Source organism: Haliaeetus albicilla, chromosome 7, assembly GCF_947461875.1.
Source record: "Haliaeetus albicilla chromosome 7, bHalAlb1.1, whole genome shotgun sequence".
Classification (NCBI taxonomy): domain Eukaryota; kingdom Metazoa; phylum Chordata; class Aves; order Accipitriformes; family Accipitridae; genus Haliaeetus; species Haliaeetus albicilla.
The window spans coordinates 21,427,984-21,451,900 of record NC_091489.1 but is presented as its reverse complement, the minus strand read 5'-3'; the positions used below and the strand labels follow the sequence as shown (position 1 = coordinate 21,451,900).

Genomic DNA, 23,917 nt, shown 5'->3' with positions numbered 1-23,917 from the left:
CTTCAAGGTCAGTAAGCCTTGCTTTTTCCTCATACACCTTTGTAATTCTCAGTTTCAACTCCTATTCAGAGGAGGCTTTATTAAAAGACCTTTGGAAGAAGTTTTAAAGACTATGGGAAAGGAGCGCTTGTGAAGTCTAGGTTTTCAGTGCTCATAAACTGAAGTACTTCAGTCCTTCAGTACATGGGCTCCAACTGATACCATGGGACATCTTTCCAACTGTGACAGCAGACTACAAAATTCAGTGTTCATCTGTTTGTAGAGTTAGCTACAGCAGGCAACAGTTTCGCAGAGTTTTCCCCGCTCTCTTAGAAGGAAAGTACTTGACTTAGAGCAAGAACAGGATGTAGAATCACTGTCTGCAAGCTTTGTATCACAAGCTTTGGCAGAATGAAACACAATCTATAGAGTAACCTCTTCCCACACTCCAGCTGGCATTAGTAATCTGACTACATCTGTATTTGTTTAAAGACAATGGCCCTTTTAAAAAGAAAAAGACACCCCCATCTCCCCCACAGATAAGTGTTCCTACTTTGTTTACGAATGCCTTAGCAATACTTATCTATTTTCTTTCTTAAATAATCAGATTTCAAGTACTGGAATATTTGCCAGTGATGCCTTGCAATACACCTCTATTACAGTATGTGGGTGAAGGGTAGTACCCTACCTGCATAAGGGCAGATGCAGGTACAAAGGCTTCTCTTCATATCAAAAAAAGTCAGCTTTCACCCTAAGCACTTCACCGCAGCACTGCTTTCTACTTTGCCACAGAGGCTGGGATTAGAAACACTGGTGCAGTAGCAATCCTTGCTTGCAGAAAACTTTGGGGATCAGCTGACGTTGACATCCCCCAAAAGGTACCCACAGACAGTGGGAACACTTACACAAACACCACTGATAAAAAAAGTTTAACCCTTACACTTCACCAGCATCACAAACCACACTATGTTATAATGCCTTACCTGAGTGGGACAGCGAATGGCAATACTTTAAGATTTGTGATCTGTTATTTGTGATTTCCTATGCTGACTGGGCAGCACTGTATCTACAATATTTACCAGAAGAAATTTGAACCATTTAAAAGACTAACAACTGATGTATTTTTGTCTCATCAAGTCCACAAATAGGCAATCCAACCCAGTGGCAGCAGACTTGCTCAGCAAATCACCCTGGCAGGCAATCTCCACTGCCATCTGCTTGGCCACCAGCACCTCAACACACACAGCTTTTGGCTCTACTGGCACATGAAAGGCAGAGCCCAGTGGACCACAACAAACATGCTATGCAAGTGGTCCATTAAAACAGCCCTACTCTGCAAGCATCAGTGCCTGAGCAGCTCTTACCAGCTACAACCCATACTAGCCCTGCCTAACCAGGTCACACAGTACAGCGCAGAGGAAACAGCAGAAAAGGCACCACTGCCGATTAACGTAAGCCTCCATGCTCCACTTAACAGCAAGTTGTATTTGACATAAATTAACTTCTCTTTCAGCAGAAAGTTCCAATTAATCTTGAAGGCATGCAGGACACCAACATACACCTTACTTTCCTCATTTTATCCCCACCCCCCCCCAAAAAGCAAAGCATAAAATATAATCCAGCATTGCACTACTTTACAGCAGCAGGAAATAAAGGTATTTGGAAGGTGGTTTCAGCATTTAGAATTGCACAGCACTGTGTTATATAACAGGAAAGCCAGATCTCATTGGATTTTCCCGTTTAAAGATCCAAGAGCGCAATAGAGAGTGAAAGTTTAAGCATATGCAGACAGTGATTTCACATCTTTTAATACCTGGAAGTAGCAAAGTCTTCTCAAACTGTTTACAGGCACAACATTTTGTTGTCATTTTGTAAAAAAGAATTGTGATCTATACATCACAAACATATATATGTGTTATACTACATATGAAACCCTTTTGGAGTATATAATCAAAGCTGGTTTAATTTAAAGAACATTCAAGCAAAAGGTCAATCAAATAAGTTGTGACAAAAGAAAGGGAGAAAACACTGTGCAGAGAATGGGAAGTAGGTGCCCTGTTGCTCAGTCACAAGTAATTACAGCCTCACTGTCTGGCTGTTCTTCCACAGAGTAATATTCAATAATCTCTACACAGCCTGAAATACTTGAGTCAGATGGGAAAGCTCTCATTATAATCACTATTGTCAGGATGTCCAGCAAAACCAAGTTTCCCCTCCCCAGAGGGGGAAACAGAGATTGTTCCTGTAAATGTTACTAGACATGATATTTATCACCAGTTATTCTCTATTCTCACAAGAATTTTCACGTGAAAAGGCAGTCTTTGCAACACAGGTCTTGGAAGGACTGTTAATCAATAACTGGTTTTCTCAGAAGACAGTTGCTTTAAAACTAAGCAACAAGCTTTCCTCAAGTGAGGAACATGCCTCCATATTTATATAGTTCTGTCTTGTCCTGACTTTTGTGACCCTCGCTCACTCCCAGCCTCCTATCTTGGTGTACTTTCATACTACTTCAGTCCACCAAAGTGAGCAGGCCAAGTTGGATATTCTGTGGCAGAAAATTGGTTGAGAATGAGGAAGCACAAAGGCTTTCAAAAATAAATAAATGCCACCCCCCTGACACACATTACAAAAGGTTTTGTAACCAAGGAGAAAAATTCAAAATCTGACTTTGAATTACAGCTGTTGGATCCTGCTTACTCCATCGAACATCCCATCTATTAGTATGCAGTAACTCTACCAACCCACTTAAATTATTCTACAGCATCATTGTAAGAAATAACTTGGCTCTCTTTAAGGACTGATAAACCACATTTTACCAGTATCACAAATACAGAAGTAAATCTACTCATCAGGTTGCTCCCTACCTTGTTTCTTTCTGAAGCCACATTAGCTTACATTGTTTCAAGAGCAGGTGTTTCCTTATGTGATTCGCTGGTTGCAGTGTGTCAAATCACACTCCTAGGAGCCACCACAAGGGCAAGCAAGAGAGGATGGTAACAAGCAGATGAGGGTAACCTCTCTCAATAACACAGACCCCTTTCTTAAAGCTTTTGCTAACTTACCAGGTTAAGTTTACAAGGCCATATTGTTGTTTCCCCTACCTTAAAAACCAAACAAACAAAACCACAAACAAAAGCAGTCAAAGACATCTTAAAGTACCTCTGCCTGAGAACTCCACTGAAAACTGGCTTGTAGACATCCAGATTTCATCAGCACAACCTTCTTGCCTTGATTTATAGCAAAAAAAGCTACGGCCTCGCCATCTGGGACTCGATTAGTGATAAGAGCTTGCTACTGGCAATTATCTAGATCTTTTAGAAAATAAATCCTAGGACAAGTTTATGAAAACTCCATAATCAAAGCCTGGAGTATAACGAGAAAGACCAAAGAACAGCACCTCCTCAAAATTTAAGCTAAATCTTCACTGAGTGTTAAAGGGAACTGCTAGTAGCAGCAAGACACACTGAACTCCTTTCTACAGCCAGGCAATAGCAGGCTCTGTTTGCAGAGCTAAGATGAGCATAAATCACCTCTGCAGACCCTGGGGTCAGGAGCCCATTCAAAACTCCCAACACATTGTACTCATGGAGATGCTGTCTTCATTTCTCAGGAGAGGAAGATCAAACTGTCATACTGTCATCTTAAATATCTCAGCCTTGCAATGTTGCTCATCACACAGATGCCAAACAAGTAAAATCTGTAAGGATGGCGATTAAACAAAAGTCTAACAGAAAAAGGAGGCATCCACAAGCATCACCATGGTGTGAGCATCACAGTCTTCACTATACTGCTTTCCTGTGCTCTGCATCAGTTACTGACTACAAAGATTTATGTTAAACATATTGCAGTGAAAAGCCAAGTGTCCTGGTTTCAGCTGGGATAGAGTTAATTGTCTTCCTAGTAGCTGGTATGGTGCTAAAGAATGTTGATAACACACTGATGTTTTCAGTTGTTGCTAAGTAGTGTTTAGACTAAAGTCAAGGATTTTTCAGCTTCTCAAGCCCAGCCAGCGAGAAAGCTGGAGGGGCACAAGAAGTTGGCACAGGACACAGCCAGGGCACCTGACCCAAAGTGGCCAACGGGGTATTCCATACCATGGGATGTCCCATCTAGTATAGGAACTGGGGGGAGTGGGGGCAGGGAATCGCCGCTGGGGAACTAGCTGAGTGTTGGTTGGCAGGTGGTGAGCAATTGCCCTGCGCATCATTTGTACATTCCAATCCTTTCATTATTGCTGTTGTCATTTTATTAGTGTTATCATTATTAGTTTCTTCTTTTCTGTTCTATTAAACCGTTCTTATCTCAACCCATGAGTTTTACTTCTCTTACCAATTTTCTCCCCCATCCCACTGGGTGGGGGAGGAGTGAGTGAGCAACTGCGTGGTGCTTAGTTGCTGGATGGGGTTAAACCACGACACCAAGCTACTCTGCATACAGTCTTCAGTGACACTGAGCATCTGAGATGTGGTTTACAGCAGCAATCCAGGTAACTCACAGGGACAGCAAAGCTCACAAACTCCCTGAACACAAACTAGTTGAAAGCTGTGTTTCTTAAACTTGAGAATAATCCAGTGAAGAAGAATCCTAGCACAAAAGTAAATAAATACATTATGGAATGTATTTATTTCAGAAAGGACAGATTGGAAGTGTAATAATGTACCAAAATGCTGTTAACCCAGGCACAATGACAAGCACAAGCTGCTTGGTCTGCAGCCTGGTTTTATTGCCAATACCTCACTCAGCAGCTGGTTGTTGCTGTCCTTTTCTGGTTTACAGATGGCGACTGCCATCTGCTTTTTCTTTACCCCTTTTACCCTCTTATTTTGCAGTTCAGACTGCAACTAAACACAGCACTTTAACATAGCTAGATAGCTGGAGAAGATTGGTTAGGTTCTGGGTTTGGGTTTTTTTGTTGTTTTGGGGGGGGTGGGTTTGGTTTGGTGGTTTGTTTTTTTTTTTTAAACAGACTACTTTTTATTCGTTTGCTGCAGGGAATAAGAAAGTGAGGTAAACAGGTAAACATGTTTTGATTTTTCTAGTGAAGGGGAATGCACACAAAATGTGAAAGTAGCATTGTCTAGAGTCTGCATGGACTGGATGTCCAAGATGGGGTGCACATTCCTCAATGAGATAGCCGTTACAAATAAGAAGGAATGACCAGCAAGAAGGTTCAGCAGTTTGTTTTCCACCATACTGCCACTGCTGCACTCAGAAGCATAAACAAGTGCAAACTCCACTGACATGACACCTCTGTGTCTTCAAAAACAGCTCAGCCACATTTGATGTCATTCATGGTGTCTTAGCACAGAAGCCAAAATCTAGTATTGTAGTTTTCATCAGTGCATTAGTCAGCAGGCAGGCAATGAGGAAACTGACTTTGAAAATGGAAAAAAAACCCAAAGCTAGAATGGGCTGTGTAAAAGGATGACTTCTCATGTCAAGGGCGGGTAACTGGATAAACCTGCATTTCCAAAAGAGCTTTCTGAAAAGCTTTCTGAAGCAGAATTGAGAAACAAGATAGCTCTGTACACTAAGATACAACAGTGTGAATAAAGTTCTGTCAGCACTTCTATAAGAAACCTTGCCAGCGCAGGAGTTTAAAATGAAGCTGAAAGATCTGGAATTCAAGAATGGAAAAACCAAGCCTCTTCAGCACACTTAACAGTATGTTTTAGGATGTTATGAGATTATAGGTCCAGAATCTTTCACTGGACTTTGAACTAATTCCAGCTAGTCAGATTGTCTCTGCCCAAGACATCAGCGCTACGATCATATTCCCATCAATTAAATTAGAATTCAGGCATCATGCAGAAATGTTATTTTTGAAAGTGTATGCTACTTCCTCACTCCTTTTCCTCACTGTGTCCCGGCACAGACAATAAAAATTCTTAAGGTTTTCTGTGTCATCCACTATCCTCAGATCCTTCAGGAAGCATCCCTGTTCCTGATAAAGAAAGAGAGCATATTTCTAGCACAGCATATCACGCAATAGGAGGTGGTTATGGCATTAGGCTGCAGCAAGGCTCTTCTGAAGACAAAACTCCCCCAGCTAGAGTATCTCCTGGCTGCAGGGGTGTGAAGTGGCACTAGCCTCATTCCACAACCCTCCAATGCTAAACAAAAAAATCAGCAGCAGATCGCAGAAGAGATCTGTGAGCAGTTGAACCTGACATGCCAGATTGTGAAAGGACAGTTGTTCCTACATCTGCTTCAGAGGTAAGAGGAAGACCCAAAAGAAAGCTGACTGGGGAGGGTGTCACGACCAAGACGGGACAGACCAGGGAGTCGTGTTTAATTTGAAATTCCCTCAGGCTAAAGTAAGGTGAACCGACACCAAACAATCAGTTAAAGATTTTATTCATGACAGAAGCAAACTGAACTGGGGAGGCATGGTAATAGGTGGCAGGGTTTCTCACAACAGGAACTGGCATAAGACTACTTCTGTAAACCGTGTAACCCAGGGTAACCATATACGTCAATTCAGGGAATAAGGAGATCCCTCCCATCAAGTCATGAGGTTCAGAGCAGACCCCCTTGCTTTCTAGACTCCCTCCTCAGAGAAGGGCCCAGGGGCGGCTGGATCCACTCTTAGTCTCAGACTTGGTCAATGGTTTATGTCTTGAAAAGATGAGGTGTAGGGATTGTGGAAGAGGAAAAGGAAAGAGAGAAGACAGAGAGAGAAAAAGGAAGAGAGAAAGATTTCACCGGTCCTGGGTCCAGCGCTGGTCAGTCAGCCGAGGGGTCCAGTTCCAGTGGGCTGGCACACCAGGGGCTTCAGTTTGTGTCCTTTTATCATCCTTGCCCCTCTTTCAGGCAGGCACCGGAACTCGTCAGGCTAATGAGCAGATTGTGAGCCTTTGGGCTTTGGGGGTCATTTGTAGAGTAACTTCTCCTTCCCTGCAGACCTGGCCATTGTTTGATCTTTGTATCAGAACAGCTTATCGGAACAGGGAGCTGCGCACCCTCCAGCACACCCTCCCCCTCCTGTTGCTGATGTCTGAGCTGATGGGCTTTTCACCTCGGTTCCTTGCTGTGCAGGGTTTGTCTTTAAGCAGAACTTGCCCCATCACAATGTTTGAGACATTAACTCTTTCAGTCTCTCATGGGGGGTGTGTGTCAACCTCCACGTGAAAGACTAGGCCAATTAGTGGGCATGACTGGACATTCAGACAGTAGCAGTATTAAACAAGCGAAATAAAGACTGAAGAGCAGGTAGCCAGCAACCAAACTACAAATTCTGTTTCTAAGTACACTGAGTGCCTTCTTGGACTTCCAGTACCTTGAGTATTTCTCCTGGGTTGTTGAGGTTTTTGGGTAACTCTCAACTCCTAAGCAAAGTGACACTTTGCCTCCTCTTCAAGTTGATTGTAAATCTGGCCTCCAACACACACTACTGAAAACCACTTACTGAGATTAAGGACCAATTGTAAATCCACAACTATGACTTCTAACAGGAAACTCCAGCTTTCCCTGAAGCCAGCTGTACAGACACTAGTACCAGAAAAGGAAGAGTGCTTCAGCTAACTAAATTTTTATTCTTAAGTGAAGGACGTCAACTGGAAGATTTCTATGATTTGGAATCTGTGCTACTTTCCACATTTTGCTTCCCACCAGTCTCAGCAGATACCTGTGCTGGATTTGCTCAAACTCTTGATTCCAAACCCAGTTTCCTCTTGTTGACATCTACACAGATAAACTCTATAAATCAGACATGAAATCAAGTCTACAGAAGCATAGCTAATCCCTGAGAAAAACTGTTGCCTCTACAGAGCTAAAGGGCAAAATGAGGCTTCAACAGATCTGAAACAAATGGAAGATAATCTATTTGCCCAGCATTAATAAAAGGGAACAAAAACTTCATTGGATTTTTAATCTGGCAAACTATTAGACAGAATCTTGTACCATTATCCCATTGAAACTACAGAAGGTATTACTCTAGTTCAAAACAACTCAACAGTTCCCAGCACAAACACACACACAGGGCAGCTTCAGGTCTGTGTCAGTACTGACATGGCAGTTCAGCTGTCCACTGGCATAGCCTGCCCCAAATCCCTTGTCTCCCCCTCTAGTACAGGGACAAATTCTGCTTTCTGGAGAAACCTGCCTCCAGGTTAAGCTGCAGTGACCTGCCTACTGGAACTTTGTTTATTCTAACCATTATCAGCAAGTTAATCATTTAAAGGAGAAAATGAAGCCAACATTCAAGTGCTTCTCCTCTGAAACTGCTAGTGTAAAAAGAAAAATGTAAACAATTTGCATGCTATTCCTAGTCATTCCTATCTTGAGCTTGACTAAGCAGTTACACTACATCTATACATACAGATCACTAAGGTGGGGTTTGGGACAATTTGGCTATTCAGTGGCTGTCATAGTCAAACTATAAATCAATGAGATGGGAGTTTTGTGTAGAATTTGGTAAACATGATTCCACTCCTCTGAAAGAGACAAATACTTTGCCTCAAGCAACAAGATGTGAAAGCCCAAGTTTTAGAGTAATCCCTAATTTGATTTCTGATGTTTCATCTGCATTTTTATTTGTTTATTAAACATTGCCTGTAGCCTCCCTCACCTTCATTATACAGATCTGACCCACAGACATCAGCATCTACTCATATCATGCTTCCACTCAATGCAGGTGAAATTCATATATATGAGTTTCAAATAATGCTTGGCTAGAAAAATAGTGCACTGTGAGATGCACCTTCAGTGAGTGAAGGCAGTTAATTAAAATAGAGCAAATTGCATCAATCATTGTGGCATTTGTTCTCCTGGCACATTACTGTTGTTGCCTGAGGTTGGATAGACTGGGTTAAATAATTCCACAACATGGCTTAAAAAACAAACAAACACACCCCCCCAAGTCACTTCTGAAGAGACTTCTGATACTAATACAAAAGTCTTTTGAGATGCTTTCACTTAGAACTCTGAATTCTCAAATACCAGAAAAACAAGTTCTCCAGTTGTAGAGTACAGATTGAATTTAAAGAAAAAGAAAAAAAAAGAAGCACAGAAAGTACTCTGTGGGTATCTGAATAAGCAAAGAATGTACATGGGTGAGTTTGTGCAGGAAGAAAAAAATATGTACTCCACTGATTCAGCTGAGCCCAGTAATGAGTAGAGTTCCATCATCACTTGCTCATGGCCAGAAGCAACACTCTGGGCAGTGCTCATTAATTTCTCTGGAGTTCAGTATGACAAGCAAAAGGTTTTCTCTTAAAAATAAAGCCAGACTTCTATGTACCTGGCTACAAAGACAACTTTGAAGGAGTGAATGGATACGGCAGTTTCTGAGCAAGCTTGCAAACAGCAGCAAGAGTGCCAAGACTCTTGACAACACCACAATCACAAAAACATCAGGGGATTTAACTGCAACATACTTCTTTTAAAAATACGTGCTTAGCTATTGCCTCATTTTTCCACTGTAAAATAAAAACATAGTACTACCCAGGCATGTGTGACGTGGTACAGATAGGGCATAGAGGTCCATTTCTTGCTGTCATCTTATTCCAATTACATGTTCTGTATAAAACCCTTGAAAGAGTATTATTTGCAATTTTCAGGGAAAAAAAAAGAAGAATGCAACAAGACCTCAAAGAATTTAAAGATCCTTGGACACAGGCACTACTTTCCAGGTTTCTCTCTCTCCCATAAGAAATGGCCATAAACCTACATTGCTTTTGCAGCTATTTCCCCCACAGTTGGAATTGTATTCCCAATTCAAGCTTTCTAAAGCCACTGCAAGCTTTCTAAAGCCACTGCTTTTACAATGGTAACAGTGAATAATGAAGAAACTCCACTGCTTGCTATCAATCCTTCATGAACGGTGTTTCTTATTCTATAAAACTTTCTTGAGAGTTGTCTAAATTAAATTGAACTCCAATCTTTTTGCAACTTCAACAAGCATTCTATCCTGCAATTACAGTAACCAAATACTGCACCCTGTTCTCACATGGACAGGTCTGATAAATACTGTGCCATCATTTATATCTTGGTTGAAATAATCCTATTTACATACAAAAGTTACTTTGCAAAATTCAATCTTTCCCTAATTAGGATTATCCTCAATTCGCATGCCAAGTTAACCTGAATTCCTTTTAACAAATATCTTAAACTTTAAAGACTATTAATATTGTACTTGTTTGGATGTTTACCATTCACATATTCCATGTCAAGTGTGCTCCCCGAGCACATGAATAGATCACAGGCTGTTTCACCCCACAAAATCACAATCCTCCAGAATCAGCAGTGAAAGCCTCTTCTCACGGAGCTGAGCTACAAGTGTAAGATGATTCTTACCCAGCATAGATAAACTCTCAGTAATCCCAGCACACACTTTGATGAGCAGACTGTGTTACAACCAACACAGGCCAAGTCCTCAGACCTGGGACTTCCACTCTGAAAGCCAGAGGGACTGAACAAATCAGATTTGCTCCACTGGTCTGGAGACATATTCTCTGCTATCCCTGAGACTTCCAGCATGGTCTCTTTGCTTTACCGCAAATTAATTAATTCATATTAGGATCTCTTTGTCTTTATTACAAATAAGTTGTTTCATGCTACCCAGCACCTACAGCTATGAACAGTGAAATCCTACAAAGAAGACAGCTTTGTAGTAGCTTCCTGAAAAAACACGATTTCCTTCTGCACCCCCAACAGCTGCAAATTAGGTAATGAAAAAAGATTTTTTTTAAGAATGTACCTTCCAGATACTTTGAGAGCTGTTTTTAAACAAATGGCCAGAAAAAAGTCACAGATACTTTTGAATCCCTCTTTTGGCCTTGGCTAGCAGAAAGAAAGAGGAAGTGTAGAGAAACATCAGCAGAACTCACTTGAAGATGCAGGACACAAACCACATTGTCCAGGTTCTCAGCCCTGCCCCTTTACACAACCAGCATTGTAATGAGAATTGGTACTTCTCCTTCCTTCCACCCACTCTTTCCCCTAACTTTGTCTCAAATGCAGATGGGCAAGATAAGGCTACCAACTGTCACAAAAATCTCCAATACTTGATTTTGGTGAGCCAGTTCACCAGCCTTTTAACAGCTGCTCACTGTTCTGCTCAAAACAAACCAGGTCAGCCTACTGACTAGCATTAAGAGGCCCCATTGGGAGAACCACCATCCCAGGCAGTTTTGCTGGTTTAAAGTGTGGTGGAAGCCAGAGACCAAGCTGTCATTCTAGATCCAGCCTGAGGCACAGACTCCGCATCGTGGGTAAGATTACACTTCCACACCCCATGCAGTACCTGTTTTGTAGGTATACAGTTTCAGTTTCCAGGACTATCAGTTTAGTGCCCTTGAAGATGCCAAATTCCCTTTTCTTTCAGGTATCTTAAGTTTGTGTTTGGGTATAGACATACAGCAACAAAACAACAACTGAATTAAAAGTTAGCCAAACTAAGTTTAACAAGGAATATTTATTTCCCCAATACATGCAGAACACAGACTAAGCACATAAACAGTCATGTCAAGAAATCTCCCTCATCAGTCTGGATGAGCAATGCCTACATCCAAAACGAGCATTACACAAAAACATCACCATCCACGCAACAGCGGCGAAATCTGCTGGTAATAACAGACATTGCTGCCATGCACCAAAAGACTGGAAAAAGCCGTTTTCTTGTTGTCAAGATGACAAAGAATCAGTGTTACTGTTCAGAAACCTAAAGCATATATGTCTAGCTTTTTATTAGCAGTGATACTTAGCAAATTAGATGTACACTGCCTTGATCAGTTTTAAATAAGCAGGCAGGTGCAAGATTCCTTTGTTATGTTAGTTGAGACTTCTTTTCATTCATTTGCCATAAATCTCATAAGGTAGCTATTTCAGTTATTAATTATTCAAAATTTATAATCCAGAAATATGAGCATTACTTTTCCACGCTCTTCAAGTGATAGTTTTAGAAACACAGTATTATCAATAGTCTGAGAAAGTATTCCCCCCGCCCCCAAGAGGAAGGAGAGGAGGCATCACTTTAAAATTTCATAAAATTGGGTCAGAGTTATTAAGACTACATCCAAGGTACACAAAATGAACAGGGCAGAGGGAAATGCTAAGGTGAATTGAATTGCTTGTGTCTGAATTCAAAGAATGGCTGAGTCCAAAGTTCACGCACACAGGATGGATACCTTTAATTAAACACTAATCTACCTAGACATATCTTTGTAATTTACATAAAGAATGACATTCACACACTGTCTTCAGTCACAGAAACAGTATTTGTTTTACAACACAAACTTTAAGGGAACACTGAAGCTGTTAAGTGTGTGGTTCTGTGCCTCTTTTGTCTGGTTTCTTTGTGGATATAGTTGCAGAACTGCTGGAAAGCTGATGACTAAAACCAAAACTAATTCAAGTGCAAAATAAGCTTCTGTAAACCTGTACAAATTGTATTCCGGAGTGCACTATGTAGCACAATTCTTGTATGTTATAACAGGAGAGCAGAATAGAGGATGTTAATAAAAGTAAAAAAGGCAATTGAAAGTCATTTTTATTTGCACTGTTCTACTATGCAACAGCTGGACCTCAACACCCTGCAATAGTGGCTGCTATACAGCCACATAGCAAAAATGCAGGCCTTGTCCCAAAGACAAGAGGAGGAAAGGAAGTTAAAATATTTGGTGAAGAAGCAGTGTATACTATTCACATCAAAGGAAAGGAAGTATCAGGAGCACATTGCTACAAAGATCACTGCAGGCTTTTAATATCTCCAGATTAAAAAAAAAAAAAAAAAACAAACACAAAAAAACCAACAACAAAAAAACTTTGACAAACATTTTCATTGTTTGTTTACACTAGAAGAACAAACTCATTGCCTACCAGACTTCTCAGATTACAATACAGGCAGCCAAAGACAAGAAAATAAATGGCTGATATCAAAATCAATTTACAGAAAAATCTCACAAATGTTAGCCACTTGATGATCCACATAAATATGTTTCCCAGATGACAAAAACAACTCTCATACAAATTCTAATAGAGTCTAAGTATTCTGAGAAGACTTGAACTACCAAAACGTCAATTATTTTAGAACTTGTGATGATATTCAAATATCCTTAATGGAGGAATGAGCTGTTTTACTACTTAGGAGTATCAGATCCATTAAAGGCCTCTTGGGTTTTGAACTGCTGTACAAAGACAGGTCCAGCATGATTAAAGAAACTGCAGATGAAGAAGACATGTAGCCCACCTCCCACTGAAGATGACACTGACTTAGTGTGTGCTAGCGTGGTGAAAATAACAAAGAAATATCTCAGCAGCTGAAGGTGCTTGCTGAGCAAACAGGACAGGTAAAGAACTAAGACAAAGCAACACTGTAAAGTAACAACAGAACAGACTCTTAAAGACTCAAGAAAGCCTCACATGGGTCCATCACACATCTTATGTTTCAGCTCAGAGCTGCACTAGAGTGACCTTGCTTGGTACTGGGAAGGGAAGGGAAGGGAGAACACCACCCTGAATACATGCATTCTCCATGACCAGGCATTCCAGCTCTAACCCGCCTAACCACTGATAACACATTCAGATGTACAGGAAGGTAAATAACTACATGTATCAGTGTGCAAATGGTGTTCTAGAAACAGTATGAGCCATTTTAAGTATTTAGTAAAAGAAAAACAAATGAGTTTACTTTCAAAATATTTTGTACAGCCTCCTATATTATTTCTCACTAGAAGCATTCAAGGTAAGCCACCAAATTTTTATCTTATTAAAACCACATGCACTTGTTAGTTTGCTGTCTGTGCTTCTTGTGCACATTTGTCTACTTACATTTCACAGCAACAAGAGAAAAAAGAAATACTCAAAAATGGAATCTCAGTTATAACAAGAGAGGCAAAGGATAAGCATATCTGTATAACCGCTGCAAGTAGAAAACACTAGCTAAGTCAAAAAGAACTTTTACCCTGGGAAACTATCAGTGCTATTGAACAAAACCAGGAAAACTATTGATTCTTAGCTTTGTGGACAGCTGACTTTAGAAGTCATCCAGTGGGTGATAAAGGAAAGTAATATGGTTCTTAAAACATTAAAAACTCAATAACCTCACACTAGAGTTTGCATCTCAATGTTATATGGGCAGTTTCAAATATACAGAAGAGCAAGTTACTATGTACACAAGACCCTAACACATTAGGCACATTATAAATGACTAGCAATATATGTTTTATGACAACACTCAAATCTGTCAGGTTCATTACTATTCTGAGAAAAAAAAAAGTGCAAGCTGCAAACTCAAAAAATCTTGGGTTCTGAATTTGTCTGTAACAGCTACCAAGCTACCTTCTTCCTTCAAGAAAAAGAAAATAACCAGTTAGCTGTAAGTGATTCAGCTCTAATAAATATACATACTATAAATCTGCTATTTAAATGCTTGCTAGCCTCTCCTGTTACATGGTAGAACGGCAACATCTGAAATTTGAAACACTGTCTTGAGGCTATAAACTAACATTTGTTTTGTAAACAAACAAAAAAATCTGGTACGATTCCCCTCCCCCCCCCCCGGAATAAGACCACAAAAATGAGTGCTCACATAAATGGAATCACTTGATCACAAAAAAAAAAAAAATTGTCAAACTTAAAATTCCAGTCACAGTTGTAAGGTGCAGGATACCTCCTAGACCAACAGAATTTAAGCACTAGGATCCATGTGGAAAACATTAATTACATTATGTAAGTATGTAAGATAGACAGTGGCTACACAGGCTTGAGACACCTCTTTTATAAATCAGTGGCCATCAGCATCCGTCCACCACCACCACCACCACCACTCACCTACCTTAAACACCATGAATATTTTTCTTTAGCATTTACAATTTGTTGGGGCTTTTTTGTGGTTTGGGGTTTTTTTGTCAGACTTCTCAAAGTCAGTGTATTTGAACAATGTGTATTTTTCTATACTCTGCCAAAGGCACACTGCCCCTTATGCGCACGAATGGAAGTATTGCTAATTTTACATTGTCTTTGGCAAAGCTGTCTTCTATAACAGGCTGGTATTGCATTCTGTATTCTTCAAGCCTACAATCACTGTTTTTTACAGGTGTTTATCCGGACTGTGCACAGAAATCAAAGAAGACACACAGAAATTCACGGATATATTTCTGATGCAGGACCCTCATCCCTACTAGAAAAAACGGGGTTAATAACTAAAAAGTATTTTTTCTTCATCTCCAAAGCAGATTATTGCATAACAATCCAGGGGATTTAAATACAGACACCTATCATGCACAGTGCATTTGTGGGTGCCAATATGCATTGCCAAACTGCACCAGTCACTTACAGACTCTCTATAGCACACAGAAGAGCTAATAAAACGTTGTGCCTCCTGTGCAGCGTACTTCACACACAGCCCTGATCGCGCTGCAGAACCGCAACATACCTTTTGGTCTTTTGGAATTCCCATTCTTTTGCTGCTCATCCTCTTCGTTAATGGTGAATAAACCCAGGGGATTTGGCCTGGCACTTTTCTTCAATCTCTCTTGTCTGAGGGCAGTAATTGAACTGGGCATGTTGCTGTTGCCTCTTGCTTATTAAAAAAAAAAAATGTAAGAAACTGCAGCCCCTGCTTAGCCGCTAGCTGCAACACTGCCTGTTCATTTGAGCACTTGTAATAGATCCCCTACGGATAAGCAGTATGCAAACAGCTGACAAATAACCAACATCCAGTCGGAAGCAAAAGGTTTGCAGTCTTTCCCCAGCTTCAAGAAAAGCCCTAATTAAAGGCACATTGGTTTGGATGCTGCTGCTCTTCGCTGTCTTAACCTGTTCAATCGGATCCCAGCCCACAGCTCCAGGTTCCTTGCCGCAGCACCCTTTTCCCTGCAACCCTCTTCCAGCTACAGCATGCTAAAATATTCAGCACGCAACACAAGGAGAAAATATGATACGCCGCTGTTAACAGTTGCCCTGACAACACTGACACATCCTAATCAAAGGGGGTCTATGAGTGTTGTCTCCTCAGCTGCAGCAAGCCGACCTCAGGAACGCTGTCTCCCACCCGCTCGCGGAGAGCTAGAAGCACCTCGGCAGCGGGGACTGACTGCTCCTTCCTCCGCGCAGGGCGGCGGGAGGACGGAGCTCTGCTTGCACAAGCAGATGAGCACTGAGGGAGAAGAAGCCTGGAAGGCTCCAGGCACCAACCTGCATTTTGCCAGCCGCTCTGTTTATTCACGTTTAGAAATTTTAGCCTAATCTAAACTAAAACAATGAGGGTGAGTCTTCCTCCATATACGCACGCGTGTTTTGGGTGTCGTCGTCCCCACTTAACTTAATCACCTTCCTATGAAGTGCATACCTTTTGCATTAGGAGTGCATACACCCTCAATTACAGGCAGGTGTTGGAACATTCTTTTCCATGTGTGAAAACTCAAAAATCAGGATTTCCAGCCTGTACAGACAACATAGGACAATGAAAGGACTTTTGGTGTCAATATTCTGTACCACACCATTAGTTTTACAGCACCAATCATTAACATTCACTTTGCAAAATGACAAAATACAAACAGCCTGGGTGCTTTTAATTAGTTGGATTTCCTTCGTATGCTGGCATTCTGGATCTTCTTTAGCCATTTATGACAGAGCACTTGCTCACAAGTTTTGCAATCTGCATGTTCCATTCTTCACAGCTCCAAACGCCACTATGCAACATGCTGGATGTTCTACCTGTGCAACCTTAATTTTTATCCACTTCCACCTCTCTGATTCAATGTGCACTCACCATTTAAAAATGCTTCTGAAGAAGAACTGCAAGCTAGAACATCTCTATAACATTCAGATTACAGGATTTTCCCCACTGCAGATTTTTTTTTTTTTTTTTTTTTACAGAGAGAAACTTGATGTAACATGATCACTTGCCACGAGATGGCACATACATTAGTTGACAAGTCTGCAGGTGGCTCATATTGAAAACGCAGGATTATACAGACATATATGATCACCTCAATGACATGGGTAACAATACTGAAGAAGAAGGTCAGAGCTTATGACAGTCAATATGATATGTATCACAGTGGCCTGGGATGCTCTTTACAGGGGATCATGCTCAGCTGGCAGGACAGCTCTGTTCTCACACATCTCAGGCTCATCAGCCAGGAACCCAGTGGATGGAGAACACAGCACCACCTGAAGGCTCAGCTGGACCATTCTTCCTTCTCCAGAGTGGGCACAAAACACCCAGCCAAAACACAAGTATTCTGCAGGAGGGCACCAGTTCTGAACCAAGCCTGCAGCTCACCTGCAGTACGTATTTCCTACTGGCTCTGTACTGCCACTTGGCTACACCTTGCACTGTCTGGGCGTACACGGAAGCTATACATGATGACATTTGTCTACATTTAAAGAAGCTTTGTATTAAAGGGTGTGGACAGAAAAAAAAAAGAGTAAGAAAAAAGCTATAACACAAGCTGTTCTTTAGCTCAGCAATTTGCCTTCCAGGGTTTATACAGGCTACTACTTCATCCTACAAGCGAAACAGCTCCATTCCTCATATCCCACCCACTTAATGCCTACCACAAATACTACATAACAGTACACACATAGCCACAAAAAGAGGATGGTAGTTACTACCATGAATACTTTTCATACGTGCCCAAGACTGTTGCCAACAGAACAAAAGTAACAGAAAACAAGACTTATATGGCAGCTTAGTTAAATAGCACTCCACTCCCTTTCACTGTTTTAAGTCACTAAGAAAGGATTCCTGCCCTTTTAAACATTCTGTTAATCAATCACCTTTAATTGCTAGACTACTTAAATAGGCATTTTAAAACATATAAAAGTATCTAACAAAAAAATACACCTAACTGGAGGGGCTTCCAAACGGCCTTTGAAGCTTACAGGTATGATAACTGTTCCAGTGTCTCCATCTCCCTATTATCTGAGGAGTCACAGAGAACAGCTACCAGACTGAGAACGCCTTCCTTGGTCCTTGCAGGATCCCCTGCACCCGTAAGAGTGACTTGCTCTGAGTACAAAACATAGTAATGACTAAGTTTAGTGCTTCAGGGGCTGGTGAAGATGGATTTGAGCTATGACACACAGGCAACTGAGGCGTTGGGTGCATATTTCTTTCTGTTGACTTACTAATGGAGAGGCAAATTCTGACAGAGGAAAAGGATCAACAGCACGTTCAGCTTATGTAGCATGATTTTATTTCAAGGCCTCTGTGGTTAAAAACTATGCCAGCCCAAAACATGTTTCCAAATGCCTAATAAAATAGCACCCTAGCCACCTGCAATCTATTACAAATGAAAGGCACCTGTTACAATAGAAGATACCACATAACTTTAGTTACTTGGTTTTTTGTAAAAACATCTTCCTAATAAAACTATTAAACATGCATAAAAAGGTACCAATTCTGCATAAAACCACACTGTACTGACAAATCTCCTCCCTCCATCCACTGGTTTAGGGCAGAAAAAGAAATTCCTGAGGTATCCCTAGCAGGAAAGCTTTATTTCAGCCTTGTTTCAGCTATGTGGGAGCTTCTATATGAAAACCAGGATGAAAGCAACATTCCCTTGAGGGAGCAAAGTGGTGGATAATTTTAGTAGCAAGCTCTTAAATTCTTTTAAAAAAAACCCAAAACAAACCAACAAACCCCCAAACTATTTGCTTACACAGCCCCTATCAGTGATTCCTCCCCCCGCCGCCCCTATACCATTAGTCAGACTGTGTACTAATACAGTCACAGTTGAGCTCTTACTGATGGGGTGAGACTCTCAAAAGATGAAACGAGGGCAACTGTATATCTTGAGGGCACTGGATAATTTTTGGTTTTTCCTTTTTACACCACTTTCAAACCCATTATCAGTTAAACCACCACACTTAAACACACCCACTTTCACCTACTGGATTCTATAGGCATAATTACCTGCACAATACATTATCTGATATGCAACAGCCTTAAACAGCAGTTTGAACAAAGACTGTTAGGATAATTATATTATCTGGGAAATGTAAATATTTATAACATGCTAATAGATGTTTCTGCTTTAACATCAGGTATTAAGGCTTGATATCTCTGCCTATGAAATGAAAAGCAAGTTGAAGCCAGTGACCAGAACAGTCACCATGATACCTACATGTAGTCTACCATGGGTAATCTGATAATTTTCAATGGCTGAACTCTAGATTTGCCATCTTTTCATTCACAGGATTGCTTCAGTCCCTGTAAGCTATCCAGAAACTACATGAAGCTCGTTACTGTGATTTAGAGTATAATGAGTTTCACCTAAGTTCATGTTCTACAGCCACTGCCTTGTGAAGCACTCTTGCCAGTGTGAACTTATTAACTTATGCTCTTTCATAGGGGGGGAATGACAAAAGACAGTATTCAACAAAAGTTTGCTAACTAACAGAAAAGAAAAAACTTGTGAAGACAAGACAATTTGTCTTTTCACAAGAATTGTCAGGCTGTGATAACTATACCAGTGTATGTTTTCAAGAAAAAGAACACTTGGTGTAGCACTAACTGGAAGCCATCTTGTATCATTGGGCACACCAGGTTACATTACAGAAAATCAAGCCAACTGAATGCAGGATCATATACTATTGCAAAAGGGGCAAAAAAAATTTATAGACAAATTGCCTATGAAAAGCCCTGCAAACAGAAGCACTCACAGGACATTGCTGAATCACAATGTACAGCTTTTTCCTCCCACTCCATGAGACACCCATTGTATGTTCATCAAGCTACATTTTACAGGAATTTAATGTCTTTCTCCTGTTATTTTCTTAATATAAGAGCAGTTAAAATACTATTTTAAAGGAACACCATACCCAAAGAGCAAGCAACCAGGGTTTGACAGGGGAACCTCCCCCCCCCCCCGCCCAAACCACCAAAAAGCAAAAAAACCCCACCAAAACCAAAACCCACCCACTCAATACTTCCAGGTCTAATAAGCTGTCAGTCTTAACACACAGAAAAATCTACAGTCTGCCATTATTGCGAACCCCAGATATGACCACTAGCTTATCTCCAGCCTTCAAGCTCCTCTTCTTACCCACTGCCAGCCAGAGGGATTAAAAAAAACATTTTGAGGCACAGATGCATCAAGCCAGTTTCTGAAGCCAGAGTCACCTGCTCACCACTGCTGCTCTCTGACACTTAAGTTCTCTGAAGGCTGAGGTAAGTTATAACCTCCAGCCTCAGTTTCTCCACTTATAACAGGTAATTCTTCTGAAAGAACTCATTGATTCTTACAAAATACTTTTAAAAAATACCTTGTATGACCTTACTGTTATGAGAACTACTCAACAACTATTCAACTACTGAAACAATAAAGGCAAGTAAAGCTTGGACTGTGAAAACCACAAGCTGAACAGAGAAGTCACACATGTGCTTTAGTACTTTTAGAGCATTACCCACAATCCTTTTCTTATCCTGTTCTTCAGTTTTATCCAAAACTGCTAACAGCTGAAGATCATTTTCTTGTGGGGTACCAAACCAAAACCCCAACCAACCAAAAAAAAACCCCCACAACTTGAGACAGGTCTGGGTCACAGTATTTGTAAAGCAAAATAAACGTTGTTCTAGCTCTGCTCTTGGATGCTGATTCAAGGCCTTTTAACATAAAAGGAAAGCTTTCCCTCAACTTAAGTGCATTTTGTATCAAGAATTAGATCAAGTCAATACATTATTTTAACATATGCTCCTTTCCAGCTTGCCAATATTTCCCTATTATTTCTGATTTTCTTAGTACTGAGAGGTTCAGGGCAAGGCAGGTATCCAGCTTATATAGTAGCATCAAGAAAGGATTTTGCATTTATAGACATGTTTTTCCAGCATGAAACAGTAAGGTTCCATTGGGAACTAGGGTCCAAATGTTTCTTTCTTGGTAAGAAAGATCAGGAAAATCAAGGTACAATTAGAAGCTCCCATCCTGTTCTGCAAAAACAGTGCACCAAAAAAATTTAATGCACCTACCCATGAAAACACACAATCATATTTTGTATGGACATTTTCAACATTAATCACCTATGTCAAAAGCCTTTTTTAAGAAGTCATTTAAAAATACATAATGTAGACAGTGCTAGATCATAGAATATCTCGAGCTGGAACGGACCTCTAACGGTCATCAAGTCCAACTCCCTTCTCCTCGCAGGACAATGTTGGAATACGGAATATGGACACTAACTAAACTCCAAACTCAATCTCTCCCTAATTTCCTTCAGGAGACTCATCTTGTTGCATTTACTTTCTACTTCACTAGGTTTTAAATCAGGCCAAAAAACCTGAGAAAGTAGAGCCCTTCCCCTGCTCCCCTGCTTGTGTGAGAAAACAGCTATTTACTCAGCATCAAAGGACTGGAAGCCTTCTTTTCAATGCCATGTAAATCTAGGACAGAGCAAAATAGCCTTAAAAAGACAGACAGGATTCCTTCCCCCCCCCCCCCCCCCGCTTAAAAAAAGAAAGAAAAAGAAAAGTTAAGTTGGAAATAGCAAAAATAGTCACCATATCAGAAAAAATACTTGCTTCCATTAAGCCAACCACTGTCTCAAACATCATGCACACCTCATCTTTTCCACTGTTGCTCTTGTATTCTCTTTTCCTTCTACCTCTTATTGTCAAAAAAGGACTGAGAATAACCTTGTCTTTACAGAGGTTTCTAAGTCTCTCTTCAAAGATATCTCTAAGGCTTCACTTTTATATACAAGATAATAAAGGACTGGCAGATTATTTTTACAGCAGTACACTAATTTTTTTAAACAACTTCTGTATTTAGTGTATAAACATCTGATATAATCATTGATTTCTTCTTTCTACCTTCTTGGAAGCAAAAAAGGCCCCTTGCATTGATCAGTAAGATTGAATATAAAATGCTAGAGAATAAGAAGGGAAACCTTCATCTTTTTGACTAATGAGAATCCTGCTGTCAAGAGTATAGATGCACTCTGAATAGCTTTAAATAAGCAATGAGTCGACTCACTTCTAAAAGTCGAGGCCATAAAACCACAGTACTTTCATGAACTTATTCTTCATTCATCCATTGAATTAGGTGCTTCAACTCAAGAAAAAGCAGAACTGTTCAGGCTTTCTAAGCAAACATCCACTTAAATACGTGCTGAGGAAACAGAGGGGAGCAGCAGTGGATTACTAAGATGCTTCAGAAAGCAAACTTAGAAAGGCAGGTTCAGCTCTTTTCCCCTTTCTCTCCTGGAGTTTGAACAAAAGTGCCTTTATTCTGGTTTCACATATCAGTATCTCCCTTTCCAATAAATTGAAATCAGAATTATTAACCATATCTGCCTAAGGGATGATGAATTTTAAATCAGCTAGGTCTGGAAATGAAAAGCAGACACTAGGTCTTTATTTTCCCATCAACTATTCTGACTATTTTGGCTCCTTTAGCTTGCCCATCTGTTTATGGGTCCCATCATATGTGCTGCAAAGACTCTGCACATTCTAGATTTTTTGATCAAAACAGTAAGACAACAGCATCTACAGTCCTGCGGGTGAAGAATATAAGAGCAGCCATGGCAATCATCTCACATGATGTAGGAGACTTGCTTCTCCACTCCCCACCTCGTCCATACCCACTGCAGTTGTGGTGAATCACAGGCAGGCAGATGTGCCAGCAGCCAGCCGCACTGCCTACAAGACCCTGGAGCAAGAGGCAGCTCCACCGGGAAACACGCCTTGGCACACGTGCTCAGGCACTGAAGGCTTCTCTTGGAGGTGACCTCTTCCCAGTTTCAACTGTCCCTCTGACATGCACAGTGCCACACACTGGACCAAGGGATGCTGAGAGCTCCTCAGAAGTGACTAGACAGAAGGTAAGCGTTAACCATTTTCCCTTCTGTCAATGAACACTGAACCTGTGTGCATTTCCATGCATAGGAAAATTGAGGAGAAGGCTGGGAGCCCTGCCCTATTCTGACTCAAACTCACTCATCAGAGCGAAAGACGTGAATACGGAGGCAAGAATCTCATCAACCACAAACACCTTGAACACATACGCACCAATAAAACGATACAATACAAGTTGTACATTAACAAGTCTTGTTACATTTTTTAATTAAAGGGATTTGCATAGTATGACTAATTATAAAAATTGCACAACGCATACCACAATGAATAAAAACATATTAGATCATTCTTAGCCAACACTTCCTATTTATATGTAACAATGATACTGGATCAGGCCCTAGAGTAGAACATATCATGTAACTTCAGCCATTGCTCAGTTAAATAAGGAAAGGCAGTGAGGAAGGGGGACTTCACAGGGCAGTAGGAAACTGGAATTCAGTAGAAGACAGAAGTCATTAATGCTGATTACCCTACTAACTAACAGCCTGGGCAGCGTTTCCACTGCTTTCATTTGTAAAAAGAACTATTTTTCAAATACCTAGTTTGTATTCAGGTCAAGAGAACCAAGCACTTGTAAAGCACTCAAAATTAAGAGCACTTGCGTATCTACTAAGCATTTTGGTAGAAATGTGAACATACTTCAAAGAAAAGGCACTAAGCTTTTTCATAGAAACGTGAACATACTTGAAAGAAAAGGCAATGTGCCAAGACCAAATTAAAATTTTCTCCATTGTTGTATTACTGACCATATCCGATAGATGGAATCCTGTGAACTACTTTGTGCTGTGTTAATTAGCAGTGCTCTCCTGACGTCTTACTTCCCAACACATTTCCTAGAAGGTGACCAAGAAGTCTGGACTTTTAGATTCCATTAACTTTAAAGGAGAACACATTAGCATATCAGACACAGACATAAGAAATATTCGGAGATATCAGTACTTTATTTCTCCCCTCCATAATCTAGTCTCACAGTGACTATCAGTGTGGGGCATGAATCGTCCCATCACTTACATCTCTGAAGAATCTCAAAGTCAACAGGACTCAGGGTTGCTAACTCCATCCATTTGAATAATGAGGCAGCCTACCCCCCATATGTCATCTTAACAGACAACTTAGGGTCGTTTTCCT

General features: G+C 40.7%; 1 protein-coding gene across 3 annotated transcripts in view; it reads right to left on the bottom strand.

Moving 5' to 3' along the window:
* Positions 1-23,917, bottom strand: part of MAP7 (microtubule associated protein 7) — a 125,398-nt gene that overhangs the window by 96,243 nt on the left and 5,238 nt on the right. For 2 of the 3 annotated variants that reach the window (XM_069787244.1, XM_069787246.1), the window contains exon 1: positions 15,359-15,984. The exons of the other annotated variant lie outside the window; for it this stretch is intronic. In XM_069787244.1, the coding sequence (XP_069643345.1) occupies positions 15,359-15,488 (130 nt within the window). In that variant the 5' untranslated portion in view covers positions 15,489-15,984. Of the gene's footprint in view, positions 1-15,358; positions 15,985-23,917 lie in introns of those variants that run through there. 3 annotated transcript variants of the gene reach the window in all.